The 21,628-nt window shown below is 42.5% G+C and overlaps 2 protein-coding genes across 3 annotated transcripts; both read right to left on the minus strand.

The window, feature by feature from the left end:
• Positions 1-693: 693 nt before the first annotated feature.
• On the minus strand, positions 694-6,927 carry hoxb7a (homeobox B7a). The gene is made up of 2 exons (XM_037476206.2): positions 6,272-6,927; positions 694-1,433 (listed from the first exon to the last, which is right to left on the minus strand). Exons 1-2 carry the CDS (start codon positions 6,801-6,803, stop codon positions 1,147-1,149), a joined length of 819 nt encoding a protein of 272 aa, XP_037332103.2. The 5' UTR covers positions 6,804-6,927; the 3' UTR covers positions 694-1,146.
• Positions 6,928-15,195: 8,268 nt separating this feature from the next.
• Positions 15,196-20,812, minus strand: hoxb8a (homeobox B8a). Of its 2 annotated transcripts, none has more exons than XM_037476205.2 (2): positions 20,201-20,812; positions 15,196-16,372 (listed from the first exon to the last, which is right to left on the minus strand). In XM_037476205.2, the coding sequence occupies exons 1-2, from the start codon at positions 20,631-20,633 to the stop codon at positions 15,981-15,983; spliced, it is 825 nt and encodes a 274-aa protein (XP_037332102.1). In that variant the 5' UTR covers positions 20,634-20,812; the 3' UTR covers positions 15,196-15,980. The 2 variants fall into 2 exon arrangements, with proteins under 2 accessions (XP_037332102.1, XP_037332101.1); XM_037476204.2 differs by having other exon boundaries at positions 15,196-16,375.
• Between the last annotated feature and the right edge of the window lie 816 nt (positions 20,813-21,628).

The raw sequence follows: 21,628 nt of genomic DNA on the forward strand, positions 1-21,628 counted from the left end.
CACACACTCATATACAAACCATCTTGCAAGTGGTGTTTTTTTTAAAGTAGAAATAAATGTATATGTGAAAATGTATGTAAGTGTGAGTATTCATAATATTTATTGCAATACTATTTAGCAGATGGTATACACCACAGATACACCACATGTACTTATGCTGTATTCGCTGTGGTTTATCATCTGTGAAAAGTCTCGTTTACACTCTAAAAGAGGTTTAGGACTATTATTGAAGCCCCTCTTGCAATAGTGTGTCTGTGTGTGTGTTCAAACTGATGCGAATGAACAAACATTCTATCGATATGGTCTTAACACTCTATTTTCCCTTCAATGTGACCACGTGTCTGATCGCGCTTTAGATCTGTTCATACTTTGCGTGCGTCCTCGTTTCTCTGGCTGAGATGGCTGATCGGGCTCGTCCTGACATGCCTCCGCTACAACTTGAAATATACCTCAAACTTCATCTGAATGATAGACCACGGAGAGAGAAGGGTGAGCGGAGGAAACTATGGCACACACATTATTCTATTGCCTCAGATCTTTGACCATGACTTATTATTTTGCTCTAAAGACGGATCGACTAGGAAGTGATTTGTAACTGTGGTGGTTAGTCGTTGTGTTGTGCAATTATTTATTTCAACTGAACATCAAAATAATGAAAATATGAAACTGCTGAAGCCTCAAAACATTCGAAGCATACGTTTTATTTTATGAAAAATAGGTGCAAGTACAGATAATTAATACTAAGTCAGTTGCTGATTACACCATATTCGTCCATGGCTCAAACTGGCAGCAGACATGCAAACGTATCTTTAGCAATGACACCGAGTCCCAAATATAGGTCATAAACTATAAAAAAGGAAAAGGAACACAACTGCATGGGAGAAAGAATCTTCCACAAAAAACATTAGAACCACAATAGCGACAACAGAATTACTGAGTGGTAAATACAGCTCATCACATGAAAGTGACGTTTTGTAACCCACAACATGGTTCAGAGTGGTGTTGGATCACAGAAAACCTTAATGCACATTAAAGCACATTAGAGATGATGAATGAATCTGATGTTCCACTAAACATATCCACGCATGGTGACTCGGCGTGGACATCAGGCTGAGGAAAAAAAGTGTCCGGTAGAATAAATCAGTCTTATTCCTCCTCCTCCTCTACCTCCTCCTCCTCCTCATCTCCCTCCTCATCTCCAGTCGTCTGTAATGCGGCCGTCAAGGAGCCGCCGTCCGTCCCCCGGTTCTCCTTCTTCCACTTCATCCGCCGGTTCTGGAACCAGATCTTGATCTGCCGCTCCGTGAGGCAGAGCGCGTGCGCCACCTCCACCCGCCGCCGCCGCGTGAGGTACCGGCTGTAGTGGAATTCCTTCTCGAGCTCGAGCGTCTGGTGACGCGTGTACGTCTGCCTCCCGCGTCTTCTGTCGGTACCTGCACGTAAGGATACAGGTGAGGTCAAAGATGAATTAAGAACAGCTGCAGATGTGAAGAACACTATCGTGGGATCAGAGAAATAATTCGCTAAATACAATTGAAGTCCTTTTCCAACCGTGACACAGATAAGTTGGACTCGTTATCCTCACTCGGTACTTTTTTCCCTTGCTTGGTAACAGTTTGATTGTATGTTTTAAAAAAACATTTGTAAAAGCGTTATTTGAAAAAAATCTATTGATTGTTTTGTGATATTTTTTACTTATACCCTCACATCAGTGAACTGGAAAGAGAAGCTGGAGTGATTCTTGACAGTAGTGCACCTAATAGTATAAATATGTAAATCAGAAAGATTTACTTTGTTACTTCATTCCAGAAGAAAACATTTCATAATCCAAACCCAATGGATCAATAAAACATCTCCATGACCTTTGAACGGACTTTGTTTTGCTCTCACGCAGCTTGTTGTCACCTCCACGAGCAGCACATCGGACTTGTGGGCTTTGTAAACACCGTAAAGCAGTTAGGAAATGATGGTCTTTGTTGGTTCAGCTGCCGTCTGTGGGTGGAAGCAGTGGACTCCGCAACACAGATACACTACCTGCCTTCATTTCGTACCATACGTTTCAACTTTTCAATTACAACTGTATTTATGTAGTAAATATACTACATATATTTGTATTTACATAACTTGTATTTATATTACATCACCTTTATATGTATGTACAAATATATATTCATCTATACTTGTGGCCATGTTTTCTATTATCACATGTTTGTATCTTCTCATGTTATATAATTCTACTTCGAATTCTACTCAATTATTTGGTTTGATACAGGAACTGTCCTGCACTGCACTGGATGACAATAAAGAGTCAATTATCTTGTATTGAGATTCCCTTGTTTTTTATTATTTGTTTTAGTTATTTATTGTTATTTTTTAACATTGTCTTTTGGACTGTCTCTCATTTGTTCAGACTCAGAAAGCAGGCATGGTGGATTTAACTTATTAAAGACAAAAAGCCAACTTGGGTGAAATTTGCCCCGTGACCTTCTGTCCCCACGAGGTCACGCAGCGCCTGAAGGTTAAGGAGGAACTAGGTCACATTTTCAGACACCGGCCACGCAAATCTCCTCAACCGCCTGTCCACTAAACCTGCAGGAGGGCCGATGCCAACTTGTGCTTTGAGTGAATGTAAGAAGATCTTCATAATCAGAAACCGTGTCCCGTACTTTAACGACATTTTCTGCTATTTAGTGAGGCCTCATAAACATCTGCTGGAGCATTTGAGCATTAAGGATGAAGACAAAGTGCAGAGCGATGTGAAGTAAACAGGGTCAAAACTTTTCTGAAGAGGTGAGTGTTGAATATGCATGGGCATTGAAATGCATCATTTCTAAATCTATATATATACGGTCTGAGCAGTGGTTCTCAACTGGTCTGGCTCCGGGACCCACCATCACCCCTTAATGACAAGCCGCGACCCAAATCGAGGAACATTCTCAACTTCTCAAATTTATTCAAAATCAAGTTCATAAGCTGAATTTTAAATTTTATGTTCAGGATGTTTAGTTATCCTAAAAACCCAATGTCTCCCCCATATCAGAATGGTTTGACCCAACCTGGCACACGCTGCTGAAAACGAGCCAGCAAAAATAACGACACTCCGCTGCATTAAAAAAGTCCCTTCAAAATAAAATCACCGGATGAATTTTTCCTTTTTTTAATTCTAATTGGTTTTTTCCTTGCAAAGGCCCAGGACTACTAGTGGGTCGCGAGCCACCAGTTGAGAATCACTGGTCTAGAGCACAAAAATAACTGTTTTCACAATGTTGATAGAAAGTATTGCATAATCAGACTGTGGATTCTGTAAAAACCTCCAGATTATAGAGAGGAATGAAGCTTGGAAGTTTGATCAAGCTAAATTAGATTTCTGGATCAGAGTCTAAGAAAAAAAATCATATGAAATAAATAGTAAAATGACTATTTAAACACAATAAATCTTATCCAATAGATATCATCATGAATGTTTTATGAAATAAAATTCTACAGACACAAAAAGACCAATTGTGTAGTTTATCTTTGCAAATGACAACGTGTTAGCAACAGAACAAAATGGACAACAATACTTGAAGCATCTCTTAAGGACAGCAGGGCTGAACCAACACTTCTCTCTGCTTTGTCTCCATTGGTGATCATAGCAGTTTTATGTCTTCAGATTACGGGCTTATTCCAGGACCCAAATTTGTACTCTAACTTTAATATATATTTTGTAAAACTTGCCTGGCGAGTGTATTCAAATATTTTTTGATATATTTCAATTCAAAACGTTATTTAATTCTCACAGAAACTATCCATTTAATATAATTTGTAAATTGAATGCAAATATGCAATACATTTATGTAATGTAACTTTATTTTCTCAACTGGGGGGTGGCTGAGGGGTCTCGGGGACATGACCTCAGGTGATGCACAAAACTCTTGTAACACCGTGTATTCATGTCCGCGTGCTTTCAGGCCGCACAGGATTCAGTGTGTTTAACTTTATACGATGGTGCACTAAAAGAATCGTAAAGATTACACGTTCATGTGGCTTTTCTCGACTTCCACTTTACTTAATATTTGTCTCTCCGTTTCTTTATTTTGAAATACAATGCAGTGCCTTTAAACATGCATTTCCCCACGATTCACGTTTCACCACAGCACAGTTGTGTGGTGCATGGCGCGTGAGCGTCTGCGCGTGATCGCGAGCGCGCCACAGTTTATCGAAGGCAGCGGCCAGTATGTGTGGCTGACTCTGTGTCAGCAGCGGGAAGCGTGTTTGATTGAGTGTGCCTAAGTGTTTGTGCTTATCTGTGAGCCACATCCTCTTCTACTGCACGGCCAGGCGTGTGCGTGTATGTGCATGCCCGTGTGCATTGGCAATAGTTTCAGTGATTTGTTCGCGCTCGAGCTCGAGTTAATATTCTCTGGCAATCAAAAACAACGAGCGATTGCGCTTTGCGCAAACACACACACACACACACACACACACGCACACACACGCACACACACACACACAAACAGAGTGATAAACCAAAAGACATCTCGAAAAACGCGTGCGCATGAAAGCTCGAGTGCCTACTTTAATAAGCGCATGCGTCTGTTTTATTCGCCGCTGTTAACTGGAGCGTCCAGGACACCAGGTCTAAATCATCTTTCCAAGCCTTGAACTGGAATCGGATCTAAATTAAAATCTATAAATTCATTAAACAGTCTGGCGGCTTCGACCCACCAAACCATCTATCTGCCCACAAATAGTAATATAATTACAAGACACAAACACACGCGCGCACGCATACTGGAGGGAGAATAAAACATGTCGACCAGTTTATTCAAAATAGTTTACAGTCATTTGTTCTACTTAAAGTTCGCTTTTTACTTTGTATGTGTTTTGTTTCCTTTTATTATGATGCTGTAAATAAGGACAATATTGCCAATATATGTATATGATTCTCTTTTTTCAACAAATTTAATTATGTTAAACCTAATATTTCATATAATATATTGCCAAAACAAAAGCCCAATAACACACTTTATTGGATGATGCATGCTGATTTTCCCGTTGTCTCTTTTATCGCACAGCTCTCGTGGAGCTTGCTTTGCTAAGTTCACTTCCAATCGCGCACACGGAAACACGAACACACGCAGACTCAGGGCAGTGGTACTCAAGGATGGGGGGGGGGGGGCGGGGGGGCGATTGCAATTAATGATGAAGCCTGCAGCGGAGACGAGGACGGGTCCAGTAGGGGCCCTTTTAATGAGAAAGAACCCGATTCATCCTAAACTATTATCAGTGAGACTGAGCCTGCAGAGAGAACAACCACCAAGCTTCAAATGGAAAAGCTGCCTGATCATTTTTAAAGATGTTGAGCAAATGGGCCGCACTGCCCTGAGCCCAAATGCAATTCTATTAATGCATTAAAACATGCATGGCTTCCTATGGTATACACCAAATGAATTATCGCGTTCTTTTCACGCTGTTGTTTTCGTTTTTACGCGCGTTTTACACATTGAACCCAATGCCCTGCCTGCAAGGGCCGAGCGTCCAGTCCGCACAAAGCCGCGTATACAATCTGTGGGACGGGCGGGCATTCAGAGATCAAGCCCATCTGCTAATTTATAGTGTTTATAGTTTTGTTTTTTATTGGATTGTGGGTGGCGATACAATGGCACAATGGGCTTTTTAGAGGTGCCAGATAGTAGTAACAAAGCAACACAAGGCTATCGGGCCGGCGCGTAGGAGCCAGACCGTGAATATCTGGGATAACAGCAAGCGGCGAGACTTTCTTGAAGAGGGCTTTTTTCAAACGATTCGGGATAATATCCCTTTTTCCTCCTTTAAATACAATGCCACCAAATGAATATTCACCGAGTGTTAAATCATGGTTTTATGGAAGTAGCAGAGCCATAAACAATCTGCAAAGAGAGAGAGAAAGAGAGAGAGAGAGAGAGAGGGGTTGTAAAAAAGAAAGAAAGGGACAGAGACAGCCTAATAGTTCAATCACTCGTAGTGGCCGCTGCGCAACCGGCCTATTTAGCATAATTATTTGGTTGCACTAATAAAACCTCCTTTCTCACTCTTTCTCTCTCTCTCTCTCTCTCTCTCTCTCCCTCTCTCTCTCTCTCACACACACACACACACACACACACACACACACACACACACACACACACACAGACACACACTGCCCTCGCCCTATCTGGTTCCCACAACTCTAACTCACCTGTGAGGCCTCAAAACGATCTAATTCCTCTTATCACTTTTTCTATTCACATCCCTCCCTTCCTCTCCTCACCTGAGCTTCTCATCCAAGGGTAAATCCGTGGCTCCTCCTCGTTCAACTGCCGCCGCGGCTGCTGCTGCTCCGGGGAACTCTGCCTCCTGCAGGCAGGCTCAGAGAGCTCGGCCGGCCGACAGAGCTGAGGCCAACCCGGGAACCGCTCCGCGGTGCATCCCCGAGTGGAGAAACTCGGTGGCTGTGCTGCGCGTTCCTCGGCGAGGTTGGACGGATGCGCGCTGGGCTGTGCAATCGCGCCGTCTCGGTTCTGTCCCGAAAGAGTCCAAAAGAGCGACGAGGAAGAATAGGAGGGTATGGAGGAGGAGGAAGGAGATGAAGAAATGGTAGAGTGAGGGAAAGGGCCGCCTCTCCCAGCAGAGGCAGGGGGGTGATGCCCGCTCGACACGAAGGCGCACGAAGACGAATCAGCAGGACCAGTAGGGGAAGTCAGGAAAGCAGAAGTTGACGGATCTGCGACGATAGAGGAGCAGCTCGTGGTGGCTAGCTGGTATTTGGAAAATAACGCACTGGCGAAGTCAAGCGAACTCATAATTTGGCGCCGGTGATTTGTAAGCCCGCTTTTTAAGTCCACAATTTTTTACGAGGCACCGTGAATTATTGGCGCGGCATTACTGTCTAGATTTACACAAAAAATGCCCACGACCCGTTCTGCTCCTTCCCTGCCTCCATGCCTAACATACCATGTGACTACGTGTTCATGTGACGTTAATGCCCAATGGCTGACGGGGTTTCCCCTAAGCAATTTTAGAGCGGTAGAAATTAGAAGAGACCGCACACACAAGATACAAATCCGATCTATATGATAGAATCAATACGCAGCAGCTCTGAACGTGACCACTAATCACCGGGAGCTTATAGAGTACCGGGACAAAAGGGCTGAGGGTGACAAACTTGCAGTGCAAACGTAAATCTTTCTGTCCTGTTTGCTGAGTTGGACAACGAGTGAAGTCGTGCGCAAAATAAGAACAAAACCACAAAAATGAGCGGACAATGTGTTCAAAGTGTTCGATGTAATAGAACTATTGATATATACTTGGGATGGATGGCTGCGCGCACATGCGTAAAATTACCAAGAAAGACAAAAAGAGGAGATGGATTTCCCCTCGTCTTTACACAAGTGTCATCTTACCCGTACGTTGAAGAAAGAGATCCTGTGTCCGCTACTGACATATTAAACCGAATTATAGCGCGGCCGTGTTTTCACTCAAAATCATTCTTGCTATGGATTTTACATCAATAGCTAGCCTCTCCCATAACAATTCTGGGATATTAAAGCAGTGGTTCAAGATAACCTGCCGCTTTCTTTTTGATTTCAGGTCTGATTTAGCACCGGACCCAGCGCCGGCGGCGGAGAAAAAAATCACAAGGCCAGAGCTTGTTCAAGTGGCTGTGCTTAAATCCGTGCCCGTGGCGTTGACCTTTCCCAGCCAATGCAGTTTCAGGTGGATGCAATCTCTTCGGCTGACTGTAATGTTTAACCGGCCAAAGTCTGGCGTGCAACAGGAAACATGTGAACCAATTAAACCCAGTGAGCACAAGACGTAATTTCAACGGGTTCAAATGAGGTCTGAACGTCGAAGACGTCATTTCAACATCTATTCAACCGGCAAAAAAGTATGGGGCGCCGTTTGTAAAATGTTGCACGTTCTAAAATCCTGCCCAGTTTTGGTACATTTAGCATTATCATTTAAAAAAAAACAGGACAATATTCATATGTCAGTTTTTCAAACATTTAGAGACAAAATCATGTAAATACATGCAACAACTTTTCCTAGTACAATGTTTGGCAGTAACACAAAGTTGTTAAATACTATGAATATTTAATCTAAATGTTAAATGTTATATGTTATACATAAATGTTAAATATGAATGTAATTGTTTAATATAAATATAAATATAAATGTTCAACATAAATGTTAAATGTTATGTATACATGTTGAATGTAAATCTAAATATTAAATCAAAATGCAAATGTTAAATGTAAATCTAAATGTTAAATCTAAATGTAAATCTAAATGTTGAGTTTAAATGTCCTGACGACTGAACATTACAATAGTTACAGTAATTCATGCAGCAAGCCAAGATGGCAAGTCCGTATCAATTAGCTCTTATTATAGAGCAGGGGTATGAAAGAAATTTTAGGTACAGGGCCACATATAGTCCACTTTGATGTCACACGGTCCAGACCATCGGGCAGCGGGGGGGCACGATCACGGATGGTCCCATAGACGAAGGTCTCTGCGCGACCATCCGCGTCCGCACGGCCGTTTCCCACCCCCGTCAATCGGACAATCTGGAACGGCCGGATGGTCCAATCGACCGGGGCCGGACCAGTGAAACCATTGCCGATGGTCCCTTCGACGGGGCGGGGGGAACGATCGCGGATCGGACCAACGCGGGTGAGCATCGCGGGTGAGAAACAGCCACAGTGCGCGGATGCGAATGGTCGCGCAATCCTCATATATGGCACCAGCCGTGATCGTGACCCCTGATGCCCAATGGTTTCACTGGTCCGGCCCGCGTAACATCAAAATGAACTTTATGTGGCCCCGTGCCTAAAACTAGTTTGATACCCCTGCTCTATAACAAGAGCTAATTCATACGAATTTGCCATTTCTTGGCTTGCGGCATGAATTACCGTAAATTTTGTAATGTTCAGTCATCATGTCTGACATTTAAACTCAACATTTATATTTAACATATATATAAGATATAACATTTACATTTATATTTATATTTAACAATTACATTCCTATTTAACATTTATATATAACATATGACATTTACATTTAACATTTACGTTCATATTCGACATTAACATTTATATTTAACATTTATATTTATATTTAACACATACATTCTTATTTAACAATTATATATAACATAAAATATTTAACATTTACATTTATATTTAACATTAACATTTATATTTAACATGTATATATAACATTTAACATTTACATTTGACATTTACATTTAGATTAAATATTTATATTATTTAACAACTTGGAGTTACTGCCAAACATTGTACTTGGAAAAGTTGTTGCATGCATTTACATGATTTTGTCTCTAAATGTTTATTTAAAGACAAAATTATGTCTAAAAGTGACATATGAATATTGTTGGGAGAAATATGTCCGCAAGAAAAAGGCAATGAAAAGCAGAAGTGGCAATGCAGGGGGCAAAAAAAGACAAAGACGTCATTCCCTAGGTCGTCTTCGACGAAAAACGTTACTCCACCTAGTGTTCTGGAGGTAAATTGCTTTGCAACACGAGCTAGTCTTTAAAAACCATGAATTGAAACAAGTCTGTCGATACACCTGCGCTTAAACGCTTAAAGACGCAGACGCAGTTGTAGAACCATGCACCAGCCTTTAGACGCTTGCGGAGTTTAGACCAGATGCAGCACAAGGAAAAGTTTGTACAGGAGCAGAGCGACATGAACGGGCTGATAAAACCAAGGCAACCGGCTCAAATACTCAACACTATTACGCTCTAAAAAGCCCAACTTCAAATTTGTTGTCCTAAAATATTTAGGTAAGTAGGTCAACAAATACCTTAAAAAAAAGTTGAACAAACTCAAATGTCTTTTTAATACATCGTAACCTTTAAGTAGAGAAAACTTAGTAAGCTCAGAAGATGTCCAATTAACTATACTAAGGCCAGTGGGCATGCTTGTATGTTATTAAACACACACAGACATACATGTATATATACATATATATAGCATACATTGCTTTTTGATATGTTGTGGGTTTTGTTTAGATACACTTTAAAAAACTTGCAGCTGTGGTTGCCAGAACTCCACCGTAACAATGACAGCATCAACGTATTAGACATTATGTTTAATGTGTGTTTCAGCATATCTGTTGAAAATATGGTAAAATACTGTACTGAGAAATGACAGTGACAACATATAAGATGTTACGGTATGTTTTTTTAGCCACTGTAAATTTCACAGTTGAGAAAGGTTTTTTATTTACTCAAAATGAAAAGGTGTATTGTAAAACTGTATAAATTAATCAAAACATGATGTTCAAACACCTGTTATACTGTCACTCTAAGTATAGTCCTTGTCAGAGATTAACACAGTAAGATGTAAGATCTACACATTTTTATTACAAAGTTCAAAGTAAATTGTAGGCAGCTGTGGTTGCCAGAATTTTATTTTAAAAAATACAGTATACAATTGTTTGGAAATTTAAAGGATAATCCATGAGTAAATAGTTGATCAAGAGTAATGAATCACTGAGTCCAGACTTGACCATAGAGGTCACCCAACCCGGTGTAGAGTCTCATGCGTAGATAATGTTCAGGATCAAAAGCGGGTCATTTCACTAGTTCTGCTTGAGGACTGATATGTTGATCAGTAACTGTTCAATGTGCAGTGCAACAAAACAAGAAATAGCCATAATTGAGTGTAAATGAAGTAAAAACAGGTTTTACTAGCAAGTAAAAATCTAGGTTCATGCTGTGCTCAATATCAGCAATGCACTGTTTAAAGTGCTTACAGAAATAGAATACCCTAAAGCCTTATGTTTTTAAATTATAATACACTGAACTTAACAACAACTTAACACTATTTATCCTTGACAAAACTTGCATCAGATCTTAAGGTTATACTAGTTGGACAACAAAAAGAGTGATGAGGTCCACATGAAGTATAACTGTTCATAGTTATAATCAAGATGAAACACAAAAGGTAGACTCATTTTTAAAGATGAAAGAAACTGCTTGCTTTTGGAATTTAGATGGATTTAAATTGTACCATTTTCCTGGTTACCCCAAACCTTACTCCCATCCAAGTCCCCAACCATTCCCTAATAGTGATGTTTGCAAAAAATGAAGATTTCACTATGAAAATGTTTTTGCATCCACCCACAGGACAAGTCAAGGTGCGTCCTTCCACAAGATGAGCAATCAGCTGTTTAGGGTCTAAACATTGGTGATCACATAACGCTGCAGCTGCATCACCATCACACTGATAGAAACCTCAGCAACAGCTGATATGTTAGAGTGATGCTCCCGATGGAAATTTGCCTTGAACGTTCCACATCTCACAAACAACTGCTTGCAACCGGCTTTGAAGCACTTAATTAAACACTGTAGTTCATTTCCATGAAGTTTGCAATGTAACACAAAACCCTTCTATGTTTTGACCAACTTGCCACAGAAAAGAAAAGCAAACTAACGTTTATTAACGTGCCTCTGGTGAAGTAACGTTAACTAGCACACAAACAACAAAACCTAACATTATATTTCATATTGGTAAAAAGTTAAATCTATAGAGAATCTTTACATTCCAATGTCATGTTAGCTAACAGGACGCTAACGCAACTGCTCACACGGTTCCCATAAGCTGCTTTTCAAAACCTGAATTGTTAGCGCAGACTGTTCAAGAACTCCTTTACTCCCCTTTCCATGTGTATTAACGTATGAAGGCGTGCTTAACTCAAGAAGAAATGCCTTGTTTTTTGCCTTACACAGCTGAATCCAGTGGTTTCCGACTGAAGACATGCGCAATCCTGTCAGCTGACACTGAAATCAGTTCAAAAGTTTGTCACCAACTGACCGCAGTCTGTCAGTGAACTCCAAGGCTGCGTATCCTTCACAAAAGGTGGATCAAGGGGAAGGGCTGACTCAGACGAGAGATGGAGTGACACAGAGACCAGACCATTCAACGACGCATTCACACTAGAGTCACCAATTAACTTCCAATCATCCGCGAATGTTTTTGGACCGCGGGAAGAACCGATTTCCATATTACTGTGTATTTCTTTTGTGAGTACAATTTCAAGTACAATTAAAAGTGATAAAATGCATTCATTACAAGATATGAATGCCAAATTAACTTTCTGTGCTGACATATATTTTTCACAGTTTCACTGTCAAAAAAACTGAATTTAACCGATTTCAATTTAACAGTCTGTTTTTGTCGGGATTTGACAGTTTTTCACCGTAAAATTTACTAACTTTTTAAACCAATTTCCAACTCCAATTTCCAACTAATAATTGTTCAACAAAGACAGAAACACTTGCTAACCACTGTAAAAGCAGGAGAAGAAGAAGAAGACAAATAGAAATACGTTTCCTCTGCACATGCGTCTGTAGGAGACAGCGATGCCCAACAGGCCCAGTTTTGCTGCAGAGTGCCGTTCATTTCATCCGCAAATAGACCAGGTAAGACTGTTTTGTTCTCGTTAGTCAGCAAAACTGTTTTTTTAATGAAAGGCTTCACATTAACACGTTTACAACGTATCAGACTTTTCATGTGTTCATAAATTCATGTGTATTTGTTAAACATTCTTCGAATGAATGAATGAGTTTTGAAAGATCCCAAAAGATGATTTTAATCATTTGTACATTTACAAGAAACCTGTCACCTTTCTTCTTAGAATTAAGTTACACCCGATGCAGACCTTCCTGTCATCTTCTGATGCGCATTTCAGCTTATTAGGCTGTACAGATCACACGGCGGTAAACTTGGGAACGACATGAGGATCCATCTAGACAACTAATGAACAGCGAGCTTGGGTGGTCTTTTTGTTAAGCTAGTTAGCATTAGTGCAGTTGGTTAGCTAGTTAGCAGGCTATCTTTCAGCATGCTAGCTTTCAGCATAATGACCTGGATCAAAAATAAATATCCCAGAATATTTTTCGTGTGTTTGGTGTTGCTAATGAGTTAGGTTGTTGCTGTATCCATAGAATATTATTGCCTTTTTCATCTCATCAAAAACACACTTTTTGAAGGGGCAAAGGGGTGAATTCCACAAGTTGTGGTATGTAAACAAGAGGGCCAAAACATTGTAAGTTACTGCAGCAAAAATGATATGTGTAATACAGTATACCTGGAAATGTTACTCCAAAAAAAGTTGCAAATGAATTGTTATCTTGTTTATAACGTTATAAGTAAACAATATATAAATGAGGGTTCTAACACACCTGCTGCCATTATCATTATTATTTTTATTATAAGTCACTGTACTATTACTTAGTAATAGTCTTCATAAACCTAAATTACGAACTTTGCCTTTTCTAAACCAACTTGTTCTGCTCTTTCAATTCCAAAACTTTCATTTTTAAACCAATTTGCAACGAACCATGTGGAGCATGCTAGGCGTTTTATTCATGCATGTTTAAATATATATTTTTTGGATTTTACACACCACATCTAAATACAGCTGTATTTTAGATAATACTTCACACCCCCCCCCCCCCCATCACGGACTAACACCGTGAGTTTAAAATCAATTCAATTTCCATTGGACCCCCATGTTAAATTGTCACAATCTACACAGAAATAAAAATGCATACATTCTGCTACTAAAGAACAGTTATATCTTTACCTTTGTGAACTGTATATCGGGTGACTTTTCATAGTACTAATCCATTTAAATTATATTGAAGCTTAAAGGAGTGTATAATCGGACTGTACTAGGTCCCAAACTGCAAGCTGTCTGTCTTCTCATGCATCACTAACTAACTAACTAATGGAAATACCAGACGGCGAGATGATGAACGCGAGTTAACGTTTCAACAAATGAGCTGCGTAAATCCAGATAACTGGACCCCGACACGATAGAACGGTTGTTGAACAATAGTATAAGTAAGTATAAAAAATAATATTATTTAATCAAGCCATCGTCTATGGACTACTTGTTGTGGCTAAAATGTCTGCATCTAACGCTAATTAACGTTGGCTGACGTAACGTGGGGCACGTGGCGTACCTTAACCTGTGTAAGGGAATTAAGTTAGCTAACTTAAGCTAATAGCTCTAGCAAGCTACCTGTGTTCGGGCCACTTTCATGCTCATGAATTTTAGTCGGCTAACAGAGCGGCCAACGGGAATATAGTTGTTTTGGGCAGTTTTGGGCACTCTCTGTCCGCTTGTGTGCGAGCGCCACTTGCGCACATTCACAGACATATGCTATGTTTTCCATAATCTGTACAATATCTTTCTCAGACGCCATGAAGCAGGAGGAGATCCCCTAGGTACACCTTCTACGGCTACTTGTCCGCTTTCCTGGCTGACCCTTGCACCATCCCTGCCACTTGGTGTTATTTCGTGGGTGTAGGCTCCAAAAATTCCCCATGCAACTGGCAATTGTTGAAAACCTGTCTGCCTTTTCGGCTCTCTGTATGCATGTGGCTGAGCACAAGACTAACCGTGACTTTGGAGAAACCCGGATTTACCTGCGGGAAAGACGAATACTCCTTGTTTGAGAGATGGCTCAGTCTGTGGCAAAAGTGTAACCCTCAAACAGATCACTTCATTGTTGACAATGGAGGAGGGTCAGTCGCACACCTGCTGCAGCGCATGCACCTCACTGACTTTTGCGCAGCTGTCTCGGAACAACTAGTTGGTGATTTGATTTTAGTGGGGACCCCGGATATCTTCTGTGTTACCAGCCAACGGACAAAGCAGACAGACAGAAACAAGTGGAATAGGCAGGCTCGATGGTGTTTGATCTTTCCAGATGGAAACCCTCAAGTCGTCATCGTGATGATGATGGAAGGCTGTGTAATTGTAAATGTGGAGGAATGTAATACCGTAAGTGGAGGTGGAGGACCGGGCCATAAATAAAGCAGTGTTTGGATGTGGTCTGTTTGAGGTGTGAGTGTGTGGAGGGGGGAGCGTCTGTTGTTTTGAGAGGAGATTTCCGAGTCGGGGCTTAGCTGCTTGGCCTTGTGAACTGAATGATTTTATCAGTCTGGGTGCTGACAATCAGGAGAGGGAGGGAGGAATGGAGTTAGGGAGGAAAAAGGGGAGAAGCGTGAAGGAGAAAAGTGTTGATAAACAATTTGCTTCATTTGTGACTTGTTTGGATCACACGCAGAGCAGACTTCTTTCTGTTTAACAACTGACACATGTTCATCAAGAAATTCTACTTTGCATGAAATGCAGAAGAAAACACGTATCATATTTCTTCCTCGTTTTTTATTTGAATGAATGTTCTCTCTTTTTTGATTGGCACTGTGCGCATGCGTATTACCCCAGAAGAAGGGAAAATAAAGGGAAGACAATATAAAACAAAAGACCATCGATCAAAAACGAACTAAAACGACAATTAGAGTGTGTAAAAAGAGACCTACTAAAACGGCATAAATAGGCAGTTTCATGTTGTTGGAAATTCCATTAATTCCTACGTCCTCTTAATTATCAATCATCAATCATTACCATAACAACAACAACAACAACAACATAGAAGTGAGAAGTACAGTAAAAAGTGCACCATCATAATTTTTTAACTTAAAAACTATACAGCTGCCAAAGATAAAATTGTTAATGATAAACTTCTAACAATATAGACATGTTTCCACAACAATTGTTCCACAAAGAAAGTAAGCTATCTCATTTTTTTGTTTATTTGTTTTAAACACTAGATAAGACTAGAGGTAGACTCAGATTGAGCCACCGCCGGCCTCATCGGTTGTGTGAGTGTTTATTTTATTTCATTTACGTTGCGTCTCTTGTTTATTTTCTTCAGCAGTTTAAAGTCTTCAAGACAGAGGCGCGAGGCCCCCTTTCAGTTCATCTTGGCTCGCTGGTCGCCTATCTGGGAGACTTAAGTAGGTTTCCATCAATTGAATTGTGGAAACAGGGGAGCAGTCCAGTGCTTCAATCATGACGAAAACATACCCCGTCCCACCCTCACCCCAATGTGTCCGACCCATCGCCCCCCTTTAACCCCATCGCCTTCCTCCCTACATTTGCTTGTGGGTTTTCTCGTAGCAGTCTTCATTCACGGAGGGCTGTGACCCCGCCGTACCGGCTACCGCCACCGCAACCGGGCCTCCTGCAGTTCCCTCTCCGCCTTCGCTCCCGCCGCCATCGCGCAGCTCTTTCTCCCGCCTCTCCCTCTCCACGGCCTCCTGCTCGCTCTTGCTGCTGGGAAACTTGTCCTTGTTGTTCTCCTTCTTCCACTTCATTCTCCGGTTCTGGAACCAGATTTTCACCTGCCGCTCTGTAAGCGCCAGCGCGTGCGACACCTCGATGCGGCGCTTCCGGGTTAGGTAGGGGTTGAACAGGAACTCCTTCTCCAACTCCAGGGTCTGGTAGCGGCTGTAGGTCTGCCGTCCCCTCCTCCTGCCCGCTGCTGCTGGTGAAGAAAAGGGGGCGGGGTGTGTGTGAGGGGGTACAATGGGCGGACATTGTTAGTGGACTACACACATCTCAGTGGTCTCCAGCCAATCACGTTCATACACGACGATACAAGATGAGGTATCTGTGTCGGCCTATTGTCCTGCACGGTTTCACAGTACACAAAAACATTTTGTGATGTGGGGGTATTTAAAAAACAACAACATTTGTGATAGCTTGTTTGGTTCAGCTGTATTTTCACTTTTCACAATGTGAATGCAATCAGCAAGAGTAAAACGTCAATGCCAAAGGTACATCATTGAATGTATTATCACATGTATATTAAGTGGATAGGGATTGAGGGCCAGTGAGGGATTTCAGATTAGGCCATCAGATGGAGCCAGGTGAGAAGGTGATAAAATGCCTGGAGGCAGAGAGGAATGTCCCGATGACCAACGTGGGAGGAGCTACATTTGAATGTGGGCAATCACATATGCTGCAAAACAAAGAAGGAAGAAGATTCTCTATTTTGTGAAATAGTCCTGAAATGCAATCTACTGGTTCATGTCCAGGGACACAAACTGTCTCTGTTTTTCTGCTCAAAATCAAAATGAAGCCTTTTATTTAAAAATTAAGCCCAATCTGTGGGTATTGTGAGAATCAGAAGCCATTTATTGCAATTATCAATTGCAGATGGACTTTGAGAGAAGTCAACCAGAAGTGCTTAAATGTGAACTGTGATTTCATGACTGATTCTGTAAACCAAACAAACATATTTAACATGATTAAAACGTGCTATTCAAATGTCCTTATTCCACACGTATCTCTATCAAGTATCTCTATTTATAAAGACATTTTGAGAAAAAACAGTCAAATAAAGAAAATAGAATTCACTGCTTTTGATACACTATGGTAAACAAGGTGAATCTGGTGATTATTTTTACAATTGATGATGTACTGACGACGAAGTCTTCATAGAACCTTTTTTTTACCAGACAAAAGTGAATTAACCATGAAAACTCCATAGCATGTATGTTTTCAAGCCTAAATACAACGGTAGATGCTACTTTCAATAAAGCGGGGTTGTCCTTGTCCTTATATCAACAAATATCGATCACTTACTGAGATGCTGTTTAACATTTTCTTAATGGGAAGAAGGTGGCAGCACAGAGAACGAATTGCATTCCAAAAAGTATAACAGATCTTCTTCACTCTTCTGCTGCTGCTAATCACAACTCTGTCTTCTGTTAATCTGAAAACAGCGCAGGCAGAGAAGGTCACACAGACGCAATCTAACTAAAGCCATCGTGCTTTCGGTGCTTTTCAAGTGGTGCGCTTTGAATCTATTTATTTATGTATTTATATAATTATACATAACCCTGCACGGATTATTCCCGCAATCTCGGTGATACAACGTTTATACATGATTCAAATAGCAACATTATCTAATTCGGTAAACAGCACGGAAAACTATATTTTTAAATGTTCATAGCTAAGTTGAAAGCAAGCATTTACACATTTGTATTCTTCTTCTCTAATTAGTTAAGAGTTACAACGTTATATATATATAATATATATAAATAGACCTGCCTGCACGGAAAATGCACGCCATCGTCATTATGAAAATGTATATTTATGTATACCACCAAGAAAAGCCGTAATGCTTTCATGGTATATATCCACATATAATGTCCGTCTGTGAGCACATTATTAAACGCAGTAAACATGCATGAGGGTTTAAACCCCCGACGCCAGGTCACTGCACATGACGATTCATTTGGCTCTAACTCATCGGAGGAGCAAAACAGCTTTTTTGTGTGGAATAAATCGTATAATTCGAATAATTTATTTGCTCTTTGACGTTCTGGGAAAATGCTACAAGCCCTGCAACGTTTTTAAGACCGGTTATATATGAAACCTTTTACGGAGCCAATTAGAGGAGCCCTAAACAAACGCGTTGCAATTGACATTCTGGAAGAAGGAGAAACGAGGTTTCCACTTGACTTCATAGATGCCAAGGCAAAGGACACTGGTGCCATTACCCCCCCCCCCCCTCTGTCGCCTAAACATATTTTAGATTACGACCAGCTCCGATTTTATTATATCTGTTTTTGTTATAATTCTTCAAGATCGTGTCCGCTGGGTTCGGATGCATCCTAATACGGGGTACAAGGTGCTGAGGAGGCTGGTTTCCCTTTTTATGGAACAAATTATGAAAATACAAACCACTTCATTAAAGACGATTTCATTCAATCAACAAACAAAAATCAGCCACTCTGTTTTTTACCCCCGACCAACCGTGGATGGCCGTAGCGGCCGGATGGGACCTCGGTGTGCAGGTCTTTTGATAACTATTAATCATGGGACGAATCACGGCCATCGTTGGTAGAGGGGAAACGGGCTCCGATGAAAGTCGTTTCCAGCACGCACGCTCCCGCGGCTACGCGCTGGTAGGGCTGGGCAAGGGTTTGACTAATAATAATAATTTAAAAAAAAACGTTACGCGCATGGGGAGCGGAGCAAATGATGGGAGAAAATATCTGGGCCGTTACAGATAGATTGAGACAATTTACAGAGAAACGGGTACGAAGATCAACACAAACACACACACACACACACACGCACACACACTACCAGGGGTTTGCCTTGAAGAGGGTGGAGAAGGAGGGGACACTGAGGAGGAAAAGTAGTGAGCAAACCTAAATGAGCGATTATTGTTATAATTGTTATTAAAGCTCTTGCAGGTGTGAGTCTAACATGTTGGGTATAAGAAAGCTGCTCAATGTAAAAATACAGACCTGTTTTAATAATTATATATTATTTTACTTGTCAGAAGACAAGTCATTAGTGGTCTATAACCCGTCTGCTTTTCCACTAAAACAATATAAAGAAGAACACACACACACATGCACTCACTGACGTGCTCACTGACGTGCCCACGAACACGACTGCACAGCCTATGTGGCTCGAATGAAACGCGAGTCAGTCCTCTCTCTCTTTGGCTGGTGGGCTATGTTTCACCACCACCACGGTGGCTCTCTTGCATAATCAATCTGGTTGGTGGTGTTGGATTTTAAGACATCGATTATAAACCTGGCTTCTTTATGATGCAAATGAATATATTCATTGTTCTCTCCCATGAATCACATAAGATGTACAATTTACAATCGGACCGAGTCGAACCTATCGGGGCTGCATCCGCATTCAGCCGCTCGCCGCCACAAGGTGTTCAGGACACCTTCAATCCGAGCCGCACGGACCCCATTTGTGGGATGATGTGGATGTCTGGGAGAGTGGGATCACACGACGTCTATCACACCTTAAATGTCTTCTATGACCCCCCCCCCCCCCCGTGCAGTGTGTCACCGTGTTTTCGAATAATCCCGGAGACCGAAGGCAAATCGTAAAAGCACGAAGAATGGGGCCGGATAAGTTGACCCGGGTCAGAGCATGTCCTTTTGCAGCTGGACGCCACTACTCCAAACGCTCTTCCATTTTCTCCCAAGCAGCGGTTTTTTTTAGGTGGAGGGGGGGGTCTCACTAACAGCCCCCCACCCATCTCATCTCTACGCCCCCCCCCCCCCCACCACTGTCCGAATGCTTTTTGCTCTCATCCTCTCTTCCCGGGCTTCTTACCCGGGCTCTTACCATCCATTCCCTCTTTAAATGGCCGGGCAGGAAGTGAGATTACCCTGCTGAAATTAATGCTTGTTTTCCCCAACTTTCCTCCACCGCTTCCCCCCGGTGTCAAACATTATCCGCGCTGGGGGAGCAGGGGATGCTCCCACCTCTCAGACCTCAAAGCAAAAGGAAAAAGAAGCATTTGAAAAGCCGTTTTCCTCACCTTGCGGCCTCATCCAGGGGAAGAGCTGCGTCGGCGAGGGGCTCTGCTCCGTCCCCTCCGCGTCCTCGCCGCCGAGCCCCGTCGCGCTGCCCAGTTTACAGTCGCTATACTGGACCAGGTCCGCGTCCTGCGCACCGAACAGCGTCTGCCGCTGCAGGGCGTCGTATCCGTAGAAGTTGCCCGGCTCTCCGTGGCATGTGACCGCGCAGGGGCTCTGCTGGTATGGGTTGCTGGGCAGCGTGGAGGCGCTGTGGTGGTAGAAATCCTGAATCTGCGGGGCGTGCTGGAAGGTGGCGCCGGAGCCCGTGCCGTACACCACGGTGGGCCGACTGCCGGCCAGGTCCTGCGCAAACCCGCACTCGTAATAGTTCGGGCGTAGCGAGTCGCCGCTTTTGTATTTGGAGAAAAGCGAGTTGACGAAATAGGAACTCATCTTTTTTCGTCGGTGTTTATTGTGGTGTCAGTTTGTGTTCGGCTCGGCGGAATCACAGTGGGACTTGGAAGAAGCGAGCCGCGCGGCTTTCAACTCTTTTCTCCCCTCTTCTTCTTTTTTTGTTGTTGCCGCTCCTGTCGTGCAGGTTCGAGGCCGATAAATACCGACACGCAAAGAGAGAGAGACACACGGAGGAAAGGGGGGGGGGGGAGAGAAAGCGAGAGTGGGCGAGGAAGGTCCGCCGCCGGTCTCAGGGACCGTTAAAGTGGACTTTCACTTCACGGCTGCAACGGACGAGCGGTGCGCGTAACGGCCACGGCAGCCTGCCGGAGCAGTAACAGCGGCAACGATAACAACAATTCACGCTTGTTTCGTAAAATATCCAGCCAGAACGAGGAATGAGAAACTGCAGAGGAGGAACAAAAAGAGGAGGAAGGATAAAATGACGGAGACGGGGGTGAGGAAGGGCTCGTGCGCATCCCAATTGCGGTGTTGGCGCTATAAGCGGTAGCCCTGCCGTACCTTCAAACGGGTATTCCGTGATTTCCTCGTCTGCAAATGAGTTGTTTCATATTCTCTCTATCTTTCTCTCTCTCTCTCTCTCTCTCTCTCTCTCTCCCTCTCTCTCTCTCACACACACACACACACACGCAAGCATGCACGCGCGCGCGCACACGTACTCTCTTGTATTCTCTCCCTCCCCTCTCTCTCCGATCCTGGCCCCAGTGTGTGTGTGTGTGTGTGTGCGTGTGTGTTGGTTTCAGGGATAATTTGCATCTATTATCAGCTCTTCATCCCACTGGTTTTTCCACGCAAGCAAAGGAAGGCACACAAGCACACGCACACGCATAATCTACACGGTATTTTACGGTTTCCCCCCTTTTTTCTCGTGCACGCGCCCCGCAAGACTAAATGATAGTCTCTTGGTGGAGGCTTGAAGAGCTTCGCGCGCTTGCAATAATGCAAAGCGAGTAAGGGGCAAATGAGGAGGAGGC

This window comes from Pungitius pungitius, chromosome 12, assembly GCF_949316345.1.
Source record: "Pungitius pungitius chromosome 12, fPunPun2.1, whole genome shotgun sequence".
Taxonomy (NCBI): domain Eukaryota; kingdom Metazoa; phylum Chordata; class Actinopteri; order Perciformes; family Gasterosteidae; genus Pungitius; species Pungitius pungitius.